Source organism: Microcebus murinus, chromosome X (genome assembly GCF_040939455.1).
Source record: "Microcebus murinus isolate Inina chromosome X, M.murinus_Inina_mat1.0, whole genome shotgun sequence".
In the NCBI taxonomy this organism is placed as follows: domain Eukaryota; kingdom Metazoa; phylum Chordata; class Mammalia; order Primates; family Cheirogaleidae; genus Microcebus; species Microcebus murinus.
Window position 1 is genome coordinate 118,283,417 of NC_134136.1, and position 16,741 is coordinate 118,300,157.

General features: G+C 38.3%; 1 protein-coding gene across 1 annotated transcript in view; it reads right to left on the reverse strand.

Annotated features, from left to right (window-relative positions):
* EFHC2 (EF-hand domain containing 2) overlaps positions 1–16,741 on the reverse strand; it is a 168,753-nt gene that overhangs the window by 72,488 nt on the left and 79,524 nt on the right. The window contains exons 4-7 of the mRNA XM_020285042.2: positions 7,684–7,907; positions 4,421–4,672; positions 2,997–3,110; positions 2,492–2,630 (exon numbers count right to left, since the gene is read on the reverse strand). Coding sequence (XP_020140631.1) covers positions 2,492–2,630; positions 2,997–3,110; positions 4,421–4,672; positions 7,684–7,907 — 729 coding nt within the window. The remainder of the gene's footprint in view (positions 1–2,491; positions 2,631–2,996; positions 3,111–4,420; positions 4,673–7,683; positions 7,908–16,741) is intronic.

Here is a 16,741-nt window from a genome sequence, read left to right on the forward strand (position 1 = left end):
TAGAGAAGTCCCCAGCTATGGTATTGACATTTGTCAGCTCCTTCCTGTGTGCTGCACAGTGGAGACACCCAGGTTTTTGACTGACCGCATTTATTGACAAGGGAGATAATGTGACCACAATTATTGGCAGAACCACAGTTATTGATGAGACTTTGTCCAGGTTTAGGCTTGAAAGATACTAAAACATAATGCACAAAATTTAGTCTTATGAATTTTTAGGACCAAATTATAAACAAAATTAAAATTCAAGAAATAACTCTATCTAAATAACGTTAAGTATATTAATTTAACCTTACCAAAAAAATCAGGAAAAGCAAATGTAAAGATTATCAGAGACTACAGATTCACTCCCCTCCACCTCATCATAGATATTATATAATTTCTAGTCTTTAGTTACATTAAGTACACTGTTGTAACTCAAGCAATATTGTGTAATAATAGTGTCTGTTAAACAGGATATTTTAACATATGTTATGAGAAATATAAAAAGTCAGTGTGACTATGAAATGCATCATAATTTTGCATTTGCATAATTCTCTGTTTAAATGCATAATCCTCACATTATATTAGCTTTAAAGACACAGGCTACTTTTTATACATAATATAATGAGTCTGTAGAGTGAACAAAAGAAGTGAACAGAAAGAAATTAAGCACTAGGACTCAATTAAAATGGACCATAGGACATTCAAAGCTAATGCATTTACCGAGGACAGCTAGATTTGGAGCACACTAGGGAATTCACATTGCCTCAGAAAATCTGTAGAAGCCACTAAGACACCGTACCAAGTCTCTCCAGTATGAAATTCATTTTTCCAAATGCAACTTTCATATTCGCGAAATCAAGCTAACAGATAAACTTCAACCAAAAGTTGGACTTTATGTTTAAAGAATCATATAGTTCTTTGGTACCTTCACCATACCCTTTATCTCAAGGTAATCTTGTAATCTTTTACCACATCCTTTATATTAAGGTAATCTTCGAGTGTAAGTTACAGGTTTTAGTGACCCATTTTTTATATATGTATTTTTTCCAATTTTCAGTCTACACTGAACACTTATTGATTCTAAACAGGCATCTATATTTATTAAAGGCCAAATTCTTCTGCCCTACAGTCTAAAGGCCACTAGCAGCTTCTCCATAGCAGCTGCCATCTACACATTCCTACTGCCTCTTATCAATAGCCCCCAAAGCAAATATGCTCAACTGTGTCCACTAAAGGGAATGAATTTTGGAAAATAAAATAAGAAGAGGCTACTAATTTGGGCCCTATAGGACCCACACATTTGGACTATCTAGCATGTAGATGCAATGGAACAAATTCCCTTAATGAATCTAAGAATGAAACTGAAAGTCTTTTTTATTCTAACCCATTTGTGTGCTTTGTGTGCTTTCTCTCACAATATAAAGATTCCCAGGAGGCCAGAAATGCTACACAGTGGGGATAAAAAGACACTTATGTCTTATGAGTGGGCCTCACCTCATTCTAGAAACAAAGCACTTTGTCTTTTAAGAAGCTGTTGTTGCTTCTGGTTTCCATCTCACCCCCTTGTGAAAGTGTGTTGATATGAATACACCAAGGTTCAGAGAGATGTACAGGACTAAACACCCCCAACCCCAGCTATAAGCTTCAGTGTGGGAGGCCAGCAACTCCCATCCACTCCTAGCAGCAGCAGGTACCTGGAGTCTCAGGTAGAAGGCCTAGGGGTTGGCTGGCAGGTACTCAGGTGACTGTAAGTGAAAGTTTAACAAATGAAGGTTTGTGTTTTAGGTTTCACATCACATTCTCTGCCTGCTCCCAGGACTCTCACAACACGGTGTCACATGCTGTCTGTCTTAGCTGTCCTTATAGCCTAGAAACCCCTTACACAACTCTGTCTCTTCTAAGTCTACTGCAATGACCTACATATAGTGGGTGCTTAATAAATCAGTGGTTTTCATTCCAAACTGAATTAACTTGATCAGAATGGAATTGATAGCTAAGAAGAGAGAAGCTGGATACCAGGTTGAGCCTTACCAGGAAAGGTAGAGCAAACTGGCAGACAAGAATTCCCTAGGGAACTCAAATAAGTATATCTGTTGTGATAAGCAAGAATTAAATGAAGAGGAAAACATAGAGATTTCCATTTCAACTGCTCCCTCAAAACATTTACCCCATATTGTAGTAAGGCAGAGGACAAGGGAAAATGGAAGCCCCTAGCATCAGGCAGACAAGTGCAAATCTTGGTTCCTCCTTTGATCGCTGCATGACCTTGGACAAATGAGCCCCTTTTCAGCCTCAGTTTCTGTAACTCAGTTTATTGGGGACAATGAGTCTATCCACAGAGAATTGTTAGGAATATATAAGACAACAAACGCCTGGAAGATAGCAAATGCAAAATAAATGGTAGCTATTACAGGCCTAGCATTTGAAACCTCGAAGTTAAATCTTAACTGGGAAACAAAGACTCTAAGTATTTAAATAATTTCTAATTGACATATGTATCACTTACCTATTCCATATTTAGACTTATAATAAGACTTCGTAAATTCATCACAGTCGCAAAGGAGCACTTTCCTTCCCCACACATTGATGGTGGTGCCTATGGTCAGGTCACTATCTTTGTAAAACTCTTGCTCTAATTTTTCTAGCTAATAAAAACAAAGGAAGATAGCATTGGCACCATGGACCCTCCAAAGAACTAGGCACCCCTTCCCAGAGGAAAAAAAAAATTAAAAAAACTTTAATCATGTCACTTATAGCTAAATTTATAAAATCAAATCAAAAGGCAATCAGTTGATATTAATATTCTAAAGCATTATTTTAGCACTGCAGTGTTTGTAAATAGCAATGCATTTAAGCATGTTTATTATTGATGAATAGCAGTATAATACATATATTTATGTATTTATCAATTTCATTCATAAACTCCTCAGAGAAGAATATGTAACTTGCCCCACTATTTAGGTGCCAGAGAAGTCACATTGGAAATGATAATAAAACATAAGGTTCCTTGCCTTGTATTTATCCAACAGGAAGCCAATCACTTGGGTCTCTGTCAAGCCACCGTACACATTAAGAACTGTTCGATCTGTTATCTGGCCTGGTTGATGGACTCCAGGTGGGCCATACTGGAAGACAAAGTTAAAACAGTGTAGTAGGACTTAATACATTCTCTTTCTCACTGTAACCCCAGAGCTGGCATTCAGTTGACACTCGATAAATATTTGTTGAATGAATTAATAAAGTGAAGCAATTGATGTCAAAGTACATTTAAAATGTCAGGTGTGCCATTATTATTTTATATTTATCCTATTTTTCAAAACCATTCTAAAAACATGTTTCGCTGGCACCTCCTGGCTGCCTGCTGTTCATATCCAGAGCTCCCTCTGGGACAAATTCTGCTCCCTTGCCTCCAAGCAACATGGCAGGGCTTCTGGCAGAGGGCTCAGAGAATCTGGGAAAGCCTCCTGTGAGGACCGAATGGCCAGCAGTTGTTTGCATCAGAAATGAGTGTTATGGTAACCTTTTCAGGAGCACTAAGAATTAAAAGATACTTTATTCAAATAAGAAATAAAAAATAACATAGAGCTATCGAAAAAACTATTATATTTTCATATGTCTTTATATGTGTTTATAGGTCCTCAGACAGTGTTTTTTACTATATTATCAAATTTTAGAAATGGGAAAATAAGCTCAGACAGGTTAAGTGACTGAGTCTGCCCAGGGTCGCACAGCTATAAAGGGGCAGATCAACAATTTTAATACAGGTCTCCTGTCTCTGTTCTGTTTCTGCTGCACCCAAGTTACATTAGCTCTCAAATGGCCATAAATATTTGTAGAAATCAGTCTGACAACTCTTTTCAATAGTAAATAATATGCAAAAGCCATCATTGGCACTAGCTAGTGGCTAAGTGGTAACTAGTTGCCACACTCAGAAGAGTATCCCTTGCATAAGCTTGTGTGTGTATGTTTGTGTGTGCACATGTGCATACACACGTGAGTGCATGTGTGTGTGTGTGTGTGTGTGTGTGTGTGTGTATTCATCACCCAGACTAACATCATAGGCTCTCCTTTGTAGGCTACAGGGGTGACACACCAGTGCTTCATCTAAAGCCATGAGTAATTCTTTTACTAGGCAATCTTTACTTTCATAAGACTGATTGTGAACTCAATGATGAATAGGTACTTTCTCTTACATTTGACTTTTTTCCTTTACTTGCCTTAAGTTCAGAATGTTCCAACTCTAATTTATCATATTCTCTGTATTACTTTCACAGATGTATATTAATAGAGAATACAAAATGGAAGTTTTCTAAATACTTGCACTAGTATATGGCAACTGTCATCACATAGTTGTAACACACCACAATCCAAACAGTGACTCAAGTTTCGTGGCCCACAAGCAAACATGGAAAGTGGTCCTGTGGCCACTGCTCACCTTGGGTAGCTTACTCCTCCGGAGGAACAGTGACATAGCATCCCGGCCTGAGTTGTGTGGCAACAGTTCTTTGATTTCAATAGTGTCATCAGACAGAAAATAATGCAGGATGAGTTCTCTACGGTCCCCAAACAATGAGGCTGAGTCATCCCACAGGCAGAAGAAACGCAAAACCTTCCCATCATATTCGAGGAACTGTCTCAGGGTGTCGAAGGGCTCATAGGGACGTAAGGGCTCTGTGCATTCCAGCGTCTGCAAATGGGGAAAATGTCAATAATAGTCATAGATTTTGCATACTCATTTTTGGGGTGCATGAAATTAAATGACAAATACATTAAAATGTTTTCTATAGACTATTCTGTTATATTTTAGCAAATTTCAACTGACTATGACATATATACATATGCATCTATAACCAGTTTTAACCTTAAGAATACAAATAAGTATTAAGAAGCTTTTCATATTAAACATTATTTTAATACACTATTATATTATTTTTGAAAACTGAATTTTCTCAAAGACTTAAAATTACTGTTTACAAACAGATAAAACTAATATCTGATGACAGAAATCAGAACAATAATTGCCTCTGGGCAAGGTATGTGACCAAAAAGGGGAACAAAGGAATTTTCTGGGGTAATGGAAATAGTCTACATCTTGATTTTTGTGCTGGTTACTCAACTGCATACATTTTACAAAACTAGTTGATCTGTACACTTAAGACTTTTGCATTTGACTCTATTTTACTTCATGTTAATTATAGCTCAACCAAAAAAATAATTTGTCTTTTTGCTGGAAATTGATATCTGCATATCCTTCTTATTCATTCAAAGATTTTTGTGAAGGTAAAATGGAAGAATTATATTCACAGTTTTATTTTGCACTAAAATCTTTAGATATCAAGGCTATGAAAGCCCAGTGGAAACAGGAGCATGGTAAATGGAAAACTTCCAATCCACACAGAGACTCTGCCTCAGCTGTCCTCTGGCCCAGGAACCACTAGCTCCACAGTTTTCTCAGTGCAACTCTTCCCTCTGTTTGCATGTTCTCAGCCCTGTCTTGAAGCAAACTGGCCCCATTCTATCTGATGTAGCCAAATAGGATTGTTATATAAGAAAGTGTTCATTGGCAAGGGAGATGTTGTCCCAAATAAGGTTATGCAATCTTTTTGTGAATTCTTGAAATTTCTTATCTGTCCAGGCCAGTCTAGGTGCAGTCTTACCCCAAGACAGAGGGGAGATATAATGGCTTTCCAGAGACTCTGCAGTCTTATCCTTGATATTTAAATGAAATTATGGGACTTCTACATCAATCTATTGAAAAATTTTCCTTTAGTGTCATAAGGCCTCTAAGAAATGCATTATTGATTATATACCATTGGGGCTCTTTTCAGTTTAAGTTAAATTGTTTAATTTTAGCTTTATAGTTCAAGGCAGCAAACATTGAAGAATTACATGCATAAAATTCAACATAAAAGCCTCTTATTAAGCTCTTAATTTTCCAAAGATTTCTATATTTATTGAAGAATTTTCTCCCTGGGGGAATAAATGGTAAAATTATTCTCCCAATCTGAAAGGAAATTATTTAAAACATTTCTTAGCTGTTCTTAGTATTTACTCCCAATTCCTGGTACAAAAGACCTGAAAAAGATCTTTATAAACCTATGAAATCCCACAGTGCTCTATGTGATTTCATATAATGCATCATCATTCACAGTCACTATCATATAATACCAACTGTTAGTGAATGAGTGTAGCCATATGCAAAGGGTGGTAATTCATTCTGATCCATTGCCTTCAGGTTCTCTCTGCTGGTTCTAAAGACTTTTTATTTACCTAGACTCTTTCATCCAGGGCATTGAGAAAAAATAAAAATGAACTCAAACCAAAAAATCTCTTTGTATACTGGTACACAGGCATTTCACCGTAGATATTCTAGGATCAACAGTATATATATATATATTTCTCTGGAGGATTGTATGCCTACAACATTAAAGAATAATTCTGCTGGGGCTAGGAGGCAGGAAGAGATGAATGATCCTACATGTGGCTTTTAACAAGAGATCAAAGCAGAATCAAAGAAGAATTTTATTCTAAATTTTATGCTATTGTTCTGCAAGGAAGTGAATTAAAAGTTTTAAAAAGAATTAAAAAACCAGACAAAACTAATCTATGGGGATGAAAATGAAAACAGAGGTTGTCCCTGGGTGGGGAGAAGAAGTGATTAGAAAAATGCATGAGGGACTTTGTGGGGGGTGGAGGATGGAAATGTTCTATATCTTGATTTGAGGGTAAGTTATAAGGGTATGGTATTTGCTAAGACTCACCCAACAGTACACTTAATTTCTGTGTATTTTCCTATGTGTAATCATACTTCAATAAAAAAGAATAGGGATGCTGGGTGCGGTGGCTCATGCCCATAATCCAGCACTTTGGGAGGCCAAGACAGGAGGATCGCTTGAGGCCAGCCTGGGCAACTTAGCAAGACTCCATCTCCACAAAATATTATTTAAAAAGTTAAGCTGGCATGGTGGCACAGGCCTGTAGTCTGAGCTACTCAGGAGGCTAAGGCAGAAGGACTGCTTGAGCCCAGGAGTTTGAGATTACAGTGAGCTATTAATATGATTATTAAAAAAAAAAACCTTTAGAAAAACAACAATAATACTAGTAATAGTGAGTCTTTATTCTCTACACTAACTGGGATCAGACCTTGAAGACAAGCATCCTTTCCTAATCGGGGTACATCAGAATCATGGCCCTTCTTACTCTTCTAGAACATCTCAGCATCCAGCGCCACCATAAGAGGAGCTGGGAGACTCTAGGAGGAATAAAAAAGGTGTACCCAAGGCACGATTTGCTAAACAAGTACTATAGAAGCAAAGATTTTCTAAGCTGGAGCAAGGCAACTAAAATGAGAAAAGACAAGTAAGTGTGGGCACAACTCATACACTGTCAGTGACCACAAAGCCAATTGTGATTGAGCACCCAGACTGTGTCACACCTGAGCAGTTCATTGAAGACTCCTACTCCCTGGAAGGGAGACTCTCTATGGAGGGAATTGGGGGGAGGCAATGAGGGAGTCATTCCTTCCCTTAGGCTGACACTGGGCCTTCCCTCTAGCCCAAAGGAGAACAGGACAACTCGCATAAATATGGTACTAACAGCTCTTTCACATCTGTATCAGGAGCACAAATACCCTTTACTGACTCTCCAAAGGGATTCTCATTCTGAAGATAAGTGCTAACAAATGTATCAACTTCTTACCTCTTTCCGTGTCTTCATGTAAGGATCTTCTGGACATTGTCCAGGAGGATTTAATTTGACTCCTAATTTCCTCAAAAAGTTTTGCGTAAATGTATCGCAGTCATAAATCTTGAATGTCCGGCCATAGAAGACAATGTCGATGCCAATATTGAAATGATCCACAGTATAAAATTGATCCTCATCAGGAGGTGGGAGAGGAATCCGATGCCGCCGGATAAAAGTCCCTATGGAATGAAATAAAATATAATTATTTCATCATGAGGCTAACAAGTAAAAAGATACAACCTATCTCAGTAACAACCCTAAATGCTTTCCTGCAGTGGAGAAGTGGGCAAAGGGCTGGTCCTAGGAGGCAGCATGAGTACTTCCCAACTTTGAAGAAGTCTGAGGGAGCTGAGACTTCTGAGGTCCAGAACTCTGTGACCAGCCTTGCATGTGATTAAAGTTGCCTGAGTGGTGGTAGGGAAATACTTTAATAAATCTGAAAGGCATATTTAAGTTTAAAGGTTTAAAGCCCCTGGAGGAGCTGGAGGATGAGAGAAGGGGGACATAAGCAGAGTGACCAAAAATGCCAGACATTGCCATCCTGTCTTCTCCAGGAACAAGCCTGCTCACATTCAGCCACCAGCACCCAATATGAGCACACTAAATAAGGCATTAAGATGCCAAAGCAGAGTGCTCATAAAAATGGGTACTCTTGGCTAAAAAAAAAAGTTAATAAACTTCAGTATGATAGGTGTCAGCACTGTGACTTACAGCTTCAATAACCATGAATGACTTTAGGCTGTTATGAAGCTTCATGGAATCTTTTTCCTCTGCCTACATACTCTCCCTCCTTCTTCCTCTATAGCTTTTGTCCATACCTCCATTCAAGTGAGGGTTATCAGTACTCTATGTCAATGGAAAAGAAGCGAAACTCTGTAAAATAATTTAAAGGGGCTTATTCTGAGCCAAATTTGAGGACCATGACACGGAGCCATGCCCAAGAAGTCTTGAGCAAGTGGACTCGCTGTGGCTGGGTTACAGTTTGGTTTTATACATTTCAGGGAGACAGGGGTTACAGGTAAAGTCATAAATCAATACATGAAGGCATACATGGGTTTGCCCTGAAAAGGTGGGCCATCTCAAGGCGGGGGGGGGGGGGGCTTAGAGATTACAGGTGAATTTAAAGATTTTTGACTTGTAATTGGTTAAAGACATGAAGCTTTCTCTAGTCTTGGAATATTTTAAGATAAGGAGGTCCAGTTAAGCCACTGGACATATATTTGTTGTGTAAATTGAGGACCTGTAGTTTTGTCTTGCATAGCCTTAGGCCTGTTAATGAGTTACAAAAGATGTCTCCAAGAAGGGAGGGGGGCATGATTAGGCATGTCTGACCTCTCTCCTCATGGAAGGCAACTTGGTTTTAGGATATCCCCTCAGCCAGGAGGAGGTTCATTCAGTTAGCTGGTGGGAGTGGGGGGAAGCCTTAAGATTTTACTTTAGAACAAACTGAAAGGTATCAGCCTACCAGACTTCAAGCTGTACTACAAGACTATAGTAACTAAAACAGTATGTAACTGGCACAAGAACAGATATATAGACCTTTGGAACATGAACTGAGAATCCAGAGATGAAACCATCCACATATAGTAATCTAATCTTCAACAAAGCAGACAAAAATATACACTGGGGAAAAGAATCTCTTTTTGATAAATGGTGCTGGGAAAACTACACGCGGAAGATTGAAACTGGATCCCCACCTCTCACCTGTTACACAAATCAATTCACACTGGATAACAGACTTAAACCTAAAGCATGAAACCTTAAGAATCCTAGAAGAAAATGTAGGGAAGACCCTTTCAGACATAAGCCTAGGAAAAGAATTTTTGGAGAAGACGTCCATAGCAATCACAGCAGCAACAAAAATAAATAAATGGGACCTGATGAAATTAAAAAGCTTCTGTACAGCCAAGGAAACTATCATCAGAGCGAATAGACAGCTTACAGAATGGGAGAAAACATTTGTTCTCTACACATCCAATAAAGGGATGATAACAAGAATCAATCAGAACTCAAAAAGATCAACAAGAAAAAAATCAAACAACCCCATCATTAAATGGGCAAAGGACATAAACAGAAACTTTTCAAAAGAAGATCGAATAATGGCTACCAAACATATAAAAAAATGTTCAACATCTCTAATCATTAGAGAAATGCAAATCAAAACCACAATGAGATATCACCTAACCCCAGTGAGATTGACCTTTATCAAAAAATCCCAAAACATTGGGAGGCTGAGGCAGAAGGATTGCTGGAGCCCAGGAGTTTGAGGTTGCTATGAGGTAGGCTGACACAACAGCACTCTAGCTGTTGTAACAAAGTAAGACTCTGCCTCAAAAAAAAAAAAAAAAAATTCCCCAAACAACAAATGCTGGTGTGCTGGTGAGGATATGTAGAGATAGGAACACCCTTACACTGCTGGTGGGACTGCAAATTAGTGCAACCTCTGTGGAAAAGAATTTGGAGATACCTCAAAGAGCTGAAAATAGAAATACCATTTGATCCAGCAATAGCACTATTAAGTATCTACCAAAAAGAAAAAAAAGACATTCTGTAATAAAGACATCTGCAACCAAATGCTTATGGCAGCACAATTCACTATCGCAAGGATGTGGAAACAACCCAAGTGTCCATCAATTCATGAGTGGATTATTAAAATTTGGTATATGTATACAGTGGAATATTACTCAACAATAAGAAACTATGGTGATCTAGCACCTCGTATATTTTCCTGGATAGAGCTTGAGCCCATCCTCCGAAATGAGGTATCACAAGAATTGAAGAAGAGGCACCACATGTACTCGCCATCAATTTGGCACTAACTGATGAGCACTATGGTGCTCACACGGTAGTAATATTCTTAAGGGATTTTGGGGGTTAGGGAGGGTCAACTCACAACTAACGGATGCAGTGAGCATTGTAGTGGGGAAAAGGTATGCCTCAAATCATGGTTTGAGTGTGGCAAAGTCATAACATGCAACCAAAATGTTTATATTCCCCATAATATCCTGAAATTAATTAATCAATTAAAAAGATTTTATTTTATTTTACATTTGGCTAAAGATTCTAGATGTCATCCCGTCTTCTACTTCCAACCCTATGATGTCCATTGGCTTCTTCCCTTGAGAATATGTTCACAAGGTCCCCATGTATATCCAAAATGCTGGTCAGCCACTGGAGGTAAAAGAGTTCCTTGCCGAGATGAGTGTACTGAAGGAGCTCAGAAAATTTCACCCTAAAATACAACTCCTTGGTATAAAGAGTATTTTGGATTAAAGGCCCTTAGAGGCCAGGTCTGATGGCTTGCACCTATAATCCTATCACTCTGGGAGGCTGAGGTAGATCACTTAAGACCAGGAGTTTGAGACCAGACTGAGCAAGAGTGAGATCCCATCTCTACTAAAAATAGAAAATATTAGTCAGAGGTGGTGGTGCATTACTGTAGTTCCAGCTACTTGGGAGGCTGAGGCAGGAGGATCGCTTGAGCCCAGGAGTTTGAGGTTGCTGTGAGCTAGGCTGATGCCACTGCACTCTAGCCAGGGCGACAAAGTGAGACCCTGTCTCAAGGAGAGAAAAAAAATGCCCTTAGAGATCAATAGGCCCTTGGAAGGGGCTTCACTGTTACCTCAATATATTGCAGGAAAGAAAATTAAGAATGCAACCAGATCTGTTCCAAATCATTTAAAACAGAATACCTCTTTCTCTGGGTTAATTTAATTTGCAAAGAGAATCATTTATAAATCAATTTGTTAGCCCCATCCATTCATCCTCCCTAGCAACCATTTATTGCCCCTAAACAAAATTACCTATACTCCTCATCTCCTCCTCCCCTCTAAAAGGCAGGTATAAATATATCTGGATCCCATTTAGATATTGGGTAATCGCTCTGTGATTCTCCCCATATGCATGGTAAATAAACATCTTCCTTTTATTAATCTGCCTTAATTGTGAGTTGACCTTTCATTGAATTTTTGAGGGGAAAGAGGAAGTTTCTCTTCACCCCCACAGTACCAGCTACATCACACCATACCAGCCAAGTTAACCAAATATTGCTGAAATCTGTTAGCAAGAATTGTTTAGGATTTGAGATTTTATCCTTCTTGCAAGCTGACAGGTTAGCCTGCCACAGCTTCATAGATGTTGGTAAAGATATGAGATGCCTTGGTTAGAGACAAGGGGAAGTATATAATTCAACAGCAGTAACAGAAGCCAGAACAACAGCATTTTTGCACCAGTTTCCTAAGCCCCAAATCCCAAAGGGTGACACAACATGGGCCAGGTAACACTTGTACACTCAGTGGGTTACATTACATCAATAGAAGAACCCTGACGGAACCCAAATCTTCCATAATGAGTAATAAGCATCCCTGCCTTTTCATCTCAGAGGAGATATTATCTTTATTAGACTGGACAGTAAGCATATCCGCCCTTTGTTCTGGAGGGAGACAACACCTCTATCTTGCAGGCATCCTCAAACTACGGCTCGCCGGCCACATACAGGCCACCTAGCTCATTTATCCGGCCCTCCGGGTGTTTTTGCCACCACTGCCTGTCCTGCTTAGCAGCCGACTCATCCCGGGCCCACAGTGCGCACTCTCCAATGGTCTGAGGGACAGTGAACTGGCCCCCTGTTTAAAAAGTTTGAGGATCCTTGTCTAAGGCTATACAAAAACCTGCACTTTCCTCCAGAGGAAAAGACTATCTTTTATCTTTGTCTTACATGGCTGTTTGCTATATAAACATCCTTGAAGAGATAGTCCAGAAGAAAAAGCAGTCAGTCACTCTGCTTATAAGATGTACAGAAATGCAAGATACCTAAAGAGAATTGTCTCTTTTTTTTTTTTTTGAGACAGAGTCTCACTTTGTTGCCCAGGCTAGAGTGAGTGCCGTGGCGTCAGCCTAGCTCACAGCAACCTCAAACTCCTGGGCTCGAGTGATCCTTCTGCCTCAGCCTCCCAGGTAGCTGGGACTACAGGCATGCGCCACCATGCCCGGCTAATTTTTTCTATATATATCAGTTGGCCAATTAATTTCTTTCTATTTATAGTAGAGACGGGGTCTCGCTCTTGCTCAGGCTGGTTTTGAACTCCTGACCTTGAGCAATCCGCCCGCCTCGGCCTCCCAAGAGCTAGGATTACAGGCGTGAGCCACAGCGCCCGGCCGAGAATTGTCTCTTAACATCTGCACCTGACTTAAGCCTGAGAATCTACTCCAAGAGCAAAGAGCAAAGGGAAGCAAAACAAACTGAAGATCTAATGATTCAATAAAAATTGGCTTGTGTGACCTATGGATAGAGGTATTTTAATATAAAGATGTTACCCTACCTTCATCGGATTTTATATAGCACTGAGAATAGTACCTTTTCCCAAAGTCTAGAGACACTTAGAAATTATTCATTCCTTATTCATTAAGGAACATTTAATGAATATCTTTATGTGCCAGGAACTGTGTTGGGCTCTGATCCATTATTCTACTTATCATCTTTTCACTCTGGTGAGAGGAAATTAACTAAAATCATTTTCATCTTCTTTTCTTTGTGGCAATTTTTAATTACTTGGTACATTAAATTAAAATAATAAAACTATAAAATTAGAATGGCCTAGAATATTTTTAAATGTACTACATAAAAGATGATATAATTTTACTGTAAAAAATTATACTTCAATTAGCTTTTAATTTATGGCACTGAAAACGGTATGCAAATTATTTAATCATTCAAGATTAGACATTTAGAACAAATTGCATACTTAAACATCTATAGAAGAATGGACATTTCAGGTGTTTTCAGGAACTCTTTAAAAATACTTATATTGTGACAATTTTTAAAATATACAAGAATTATTCAATGGTCAGAAACTTCTTCAAAAATTCCATCTTGCTTGCATTTGTACTTCATTATAAAAATTCAAATAAGCAAGTTAGTGTTGATTTTTGTTCTGTAAGACTTTGAATAGGAATCCTATATTTTTCTAGGTGGGAAGAACCGGCCCACCCACTGGGATTTTAAATAATACTTATCACAATCATTATCATAGCCCTAGGATAGACTGTCATTTACATTTTCTCACTTAATTCTCGATAATCTCATAAAACACATAATGCATGGAATATGAATATTCAGTTTATGGATGAGAAAGCCAAAGTTCAGAGTGGTTAAGTGCCATGCCCAAGGTCATACCCTAACAAACGGCAGAAAAAGTTCCTGAACTTGTTTTCAAACTCTAACTAAATACCATTGCTTTCCATAGTTTGCACTGAACTGTATTTCACTGTACTGTACCCACAAATTACTTAAATGAAGGAAAGGAGGAAGAGCCATAGGCAAAACTGAATAGAAATGGGTAGAAGAGCTGAAAGCTGTTGCAATGCCCCCTGCAGAGCTAGCACCTGCCCCTTCCTGGAGCCTGCATATCTCAGGCCCCCATACTCTTCCTTGTCTTAGCCTCCACACTTCTCTCACTAGATGTTTCTCAGAAGAGGCCAGGGAAGTTCTTTGTGGTAACAAGAAAGAGTCCTGATCGTCCATAAGTTGGAAAAGGAAAACCAATGTGGGCCATTTGAAATGTACAGTTGCACATGAGAGCTTTCAATATTATATTTTTGAAATTTCTCAAGCTGTGTCCTTTGGGAATTAAAATTTCTATTTATTGGGATTTGTATGTTTACAATCTTCCATGACAAACGGCAGAAACTCTAGCAGGAGTTTGTTCTGGAATATCAAAGAAACGGGCAGGATGCCATGTCTTTGCACACATTGGACAGCAGCCAAGATCATCAAGGTAGATAAAAATAAAGTTATAAAATAGAAAAACAACAAAAGCACTGTATTTGTCCTTTAAATTTTCAGATGTTTATCTTCTTAACTGCCCAATAAAGACAACGACCAGGCATCAGGTATCTGCTTTCAAGCTTTTCCTCATCTTCATATTTTATATCTCTCTTCCTTTTTAAAAGCCTTGCTATCTGACTATATTCTGCAAGCTTTAACTTTCTAATATTTCCCTGTGGTTTAGATCAAAGTGACCATATATCCATTTATGTTTAATGTGTTTTCATGTTATTCAGTTGAGACTTGCCTTAGATCTTTGCTCAGATCACTAAATTTAGTTTTTTGGAATTCACCTTCCAGAATTAAGACTCTAACCTCTTACTTCTAATTTTAATATGTGTGTTAATTTCACTTCAGTAACGCTACAGACTTAGGGCATATCCAAGTCTAGAGACGGGTATTTCTTAGGTGAATAAACAACTGGAATTGCCACTTGTCATCATGTCTACTGAGTTTGTACCCTAAAAATACTAAGAGCCTTAACTGTGATCAGACATAATAGAGCATCTTTTCCTCCTCTTGTGCCCACTATATTCCTCCACTAAAATGACTGTTCCAGTTTTATTTTTATTTTTCTAAAATGTCACATTTAAAGTTTGGGTTTCATAAAAATAGCTTTTTTTATACAGATAACATGGCACCTGCCTTGCAGTAAAAGAATAAAAACTTAAAAATTACATATCTCTGATCATAATAAGAAATAATAATCCTGTGAGTCTCCCCCTTAGTCACTGAATAAATACCAAAATAATAGCCTGCTAAGTGGTCTAACGTCCTCTTACATTATTACCTTCTTGCCTAGTTTTCCTTACACACTCTAAGATGTGCTCCCAAATATCTCCCAACTCCTTACTGCACCAGTTTCCCACCTCTTTATCTCATGCTGTTTCCTTTGAATGTTTTGCCTTTCTCTTCCATCTTTACCTGGAGCAACTTTTGAGATACAGCTCAAATGTCATCTTTTCTAGTGGATATTGGCTTTGTCTCCTCTGATCCCTCAAGTACTTGGTACCATTTATGATGCCTGTGTTTGCTATAGGGATTGTCTACCACTTTTCCTTCCCTTTTTTCCCCTCCCTCTCTCCCTTCCTTTCTTTCTTCCACAAATACTTACTGAGTACCCACCTTGCACCAAGTACCTATCTTCATAGACTAGTGACTCACCTGTGCTCTTAAATTCTACATTGTTCCTTCCATTCAGTGACAATTTCCTCCCCTACATCTACCTCTAGGATTGCCAGATTTTGCAAATTAGAATACAAGATGCCCAGTTAAATTTGAATTCCAGATAAACAATGAATAAGTTTTTAGTTATATAAGTATGTCCCAAACCACATTTGGGACATAGTTATACTGAAACTTCTTCAATGCTTATTTGAAATTCCAGTATAAATGGGCATCTTTGTATTTTATCTGGAAACCCTCTCACCACCCCCTCTCCTCTACTTTATGGGATATATTACTATTTAGATATAGTATATGCCCAATATGAATGAATGGCATATGAACGACTAACTCCTATTTTGTGATTACATTTGCTTGATTCACATGATTATCTTAGGGTACAAAAAAAGTATAAGAAATACTTTCCTACTGAGGGACCCAAACAAGTCATTAGTGGAAATCAGCGTTCTTAACCAGGGATGTACTAAGAACCATGTGGAAGCCAGTTCTTGACCTCAGGCCTACAGAATAAAAAATTCTAGGGTGGGCTAGGAGATTCTGATGATCACTCCCAACTGAGAACAATTGATATAGATCATGCCACAAAATCATGGCACATTTCTAATCATTATCATTTCTTTAGTACAGATTAGTTTGGACTTGGTGTATTTAACTGACAATTACTTTGCTAGACAATTAGAGGTAAAAAACTACTGAGTTAACCTCTGACATTCTTGGCTTGATGTAATGTTGCTTTAAGTACATTCCAGCAGAAAAGCAACACATTTTATAAATAGAACACATCCAACCAAAAAGAGAGTGATGTCCTGGCAAGAAATGAAAGCAAGCCTTAGAGTGTGATAGTGACTTACTTGACTCATAACACACATAAATCTCCTTGCCAACAAGAATTCGTGAATATTAAAAATATGTTATTCTGATTAGAAGCTGTATATAACTGAATGCCTATTTTGCTACCATGCTAATGGATGCCTCTTTTGTTTCTGGCTTATTTCAAACTCC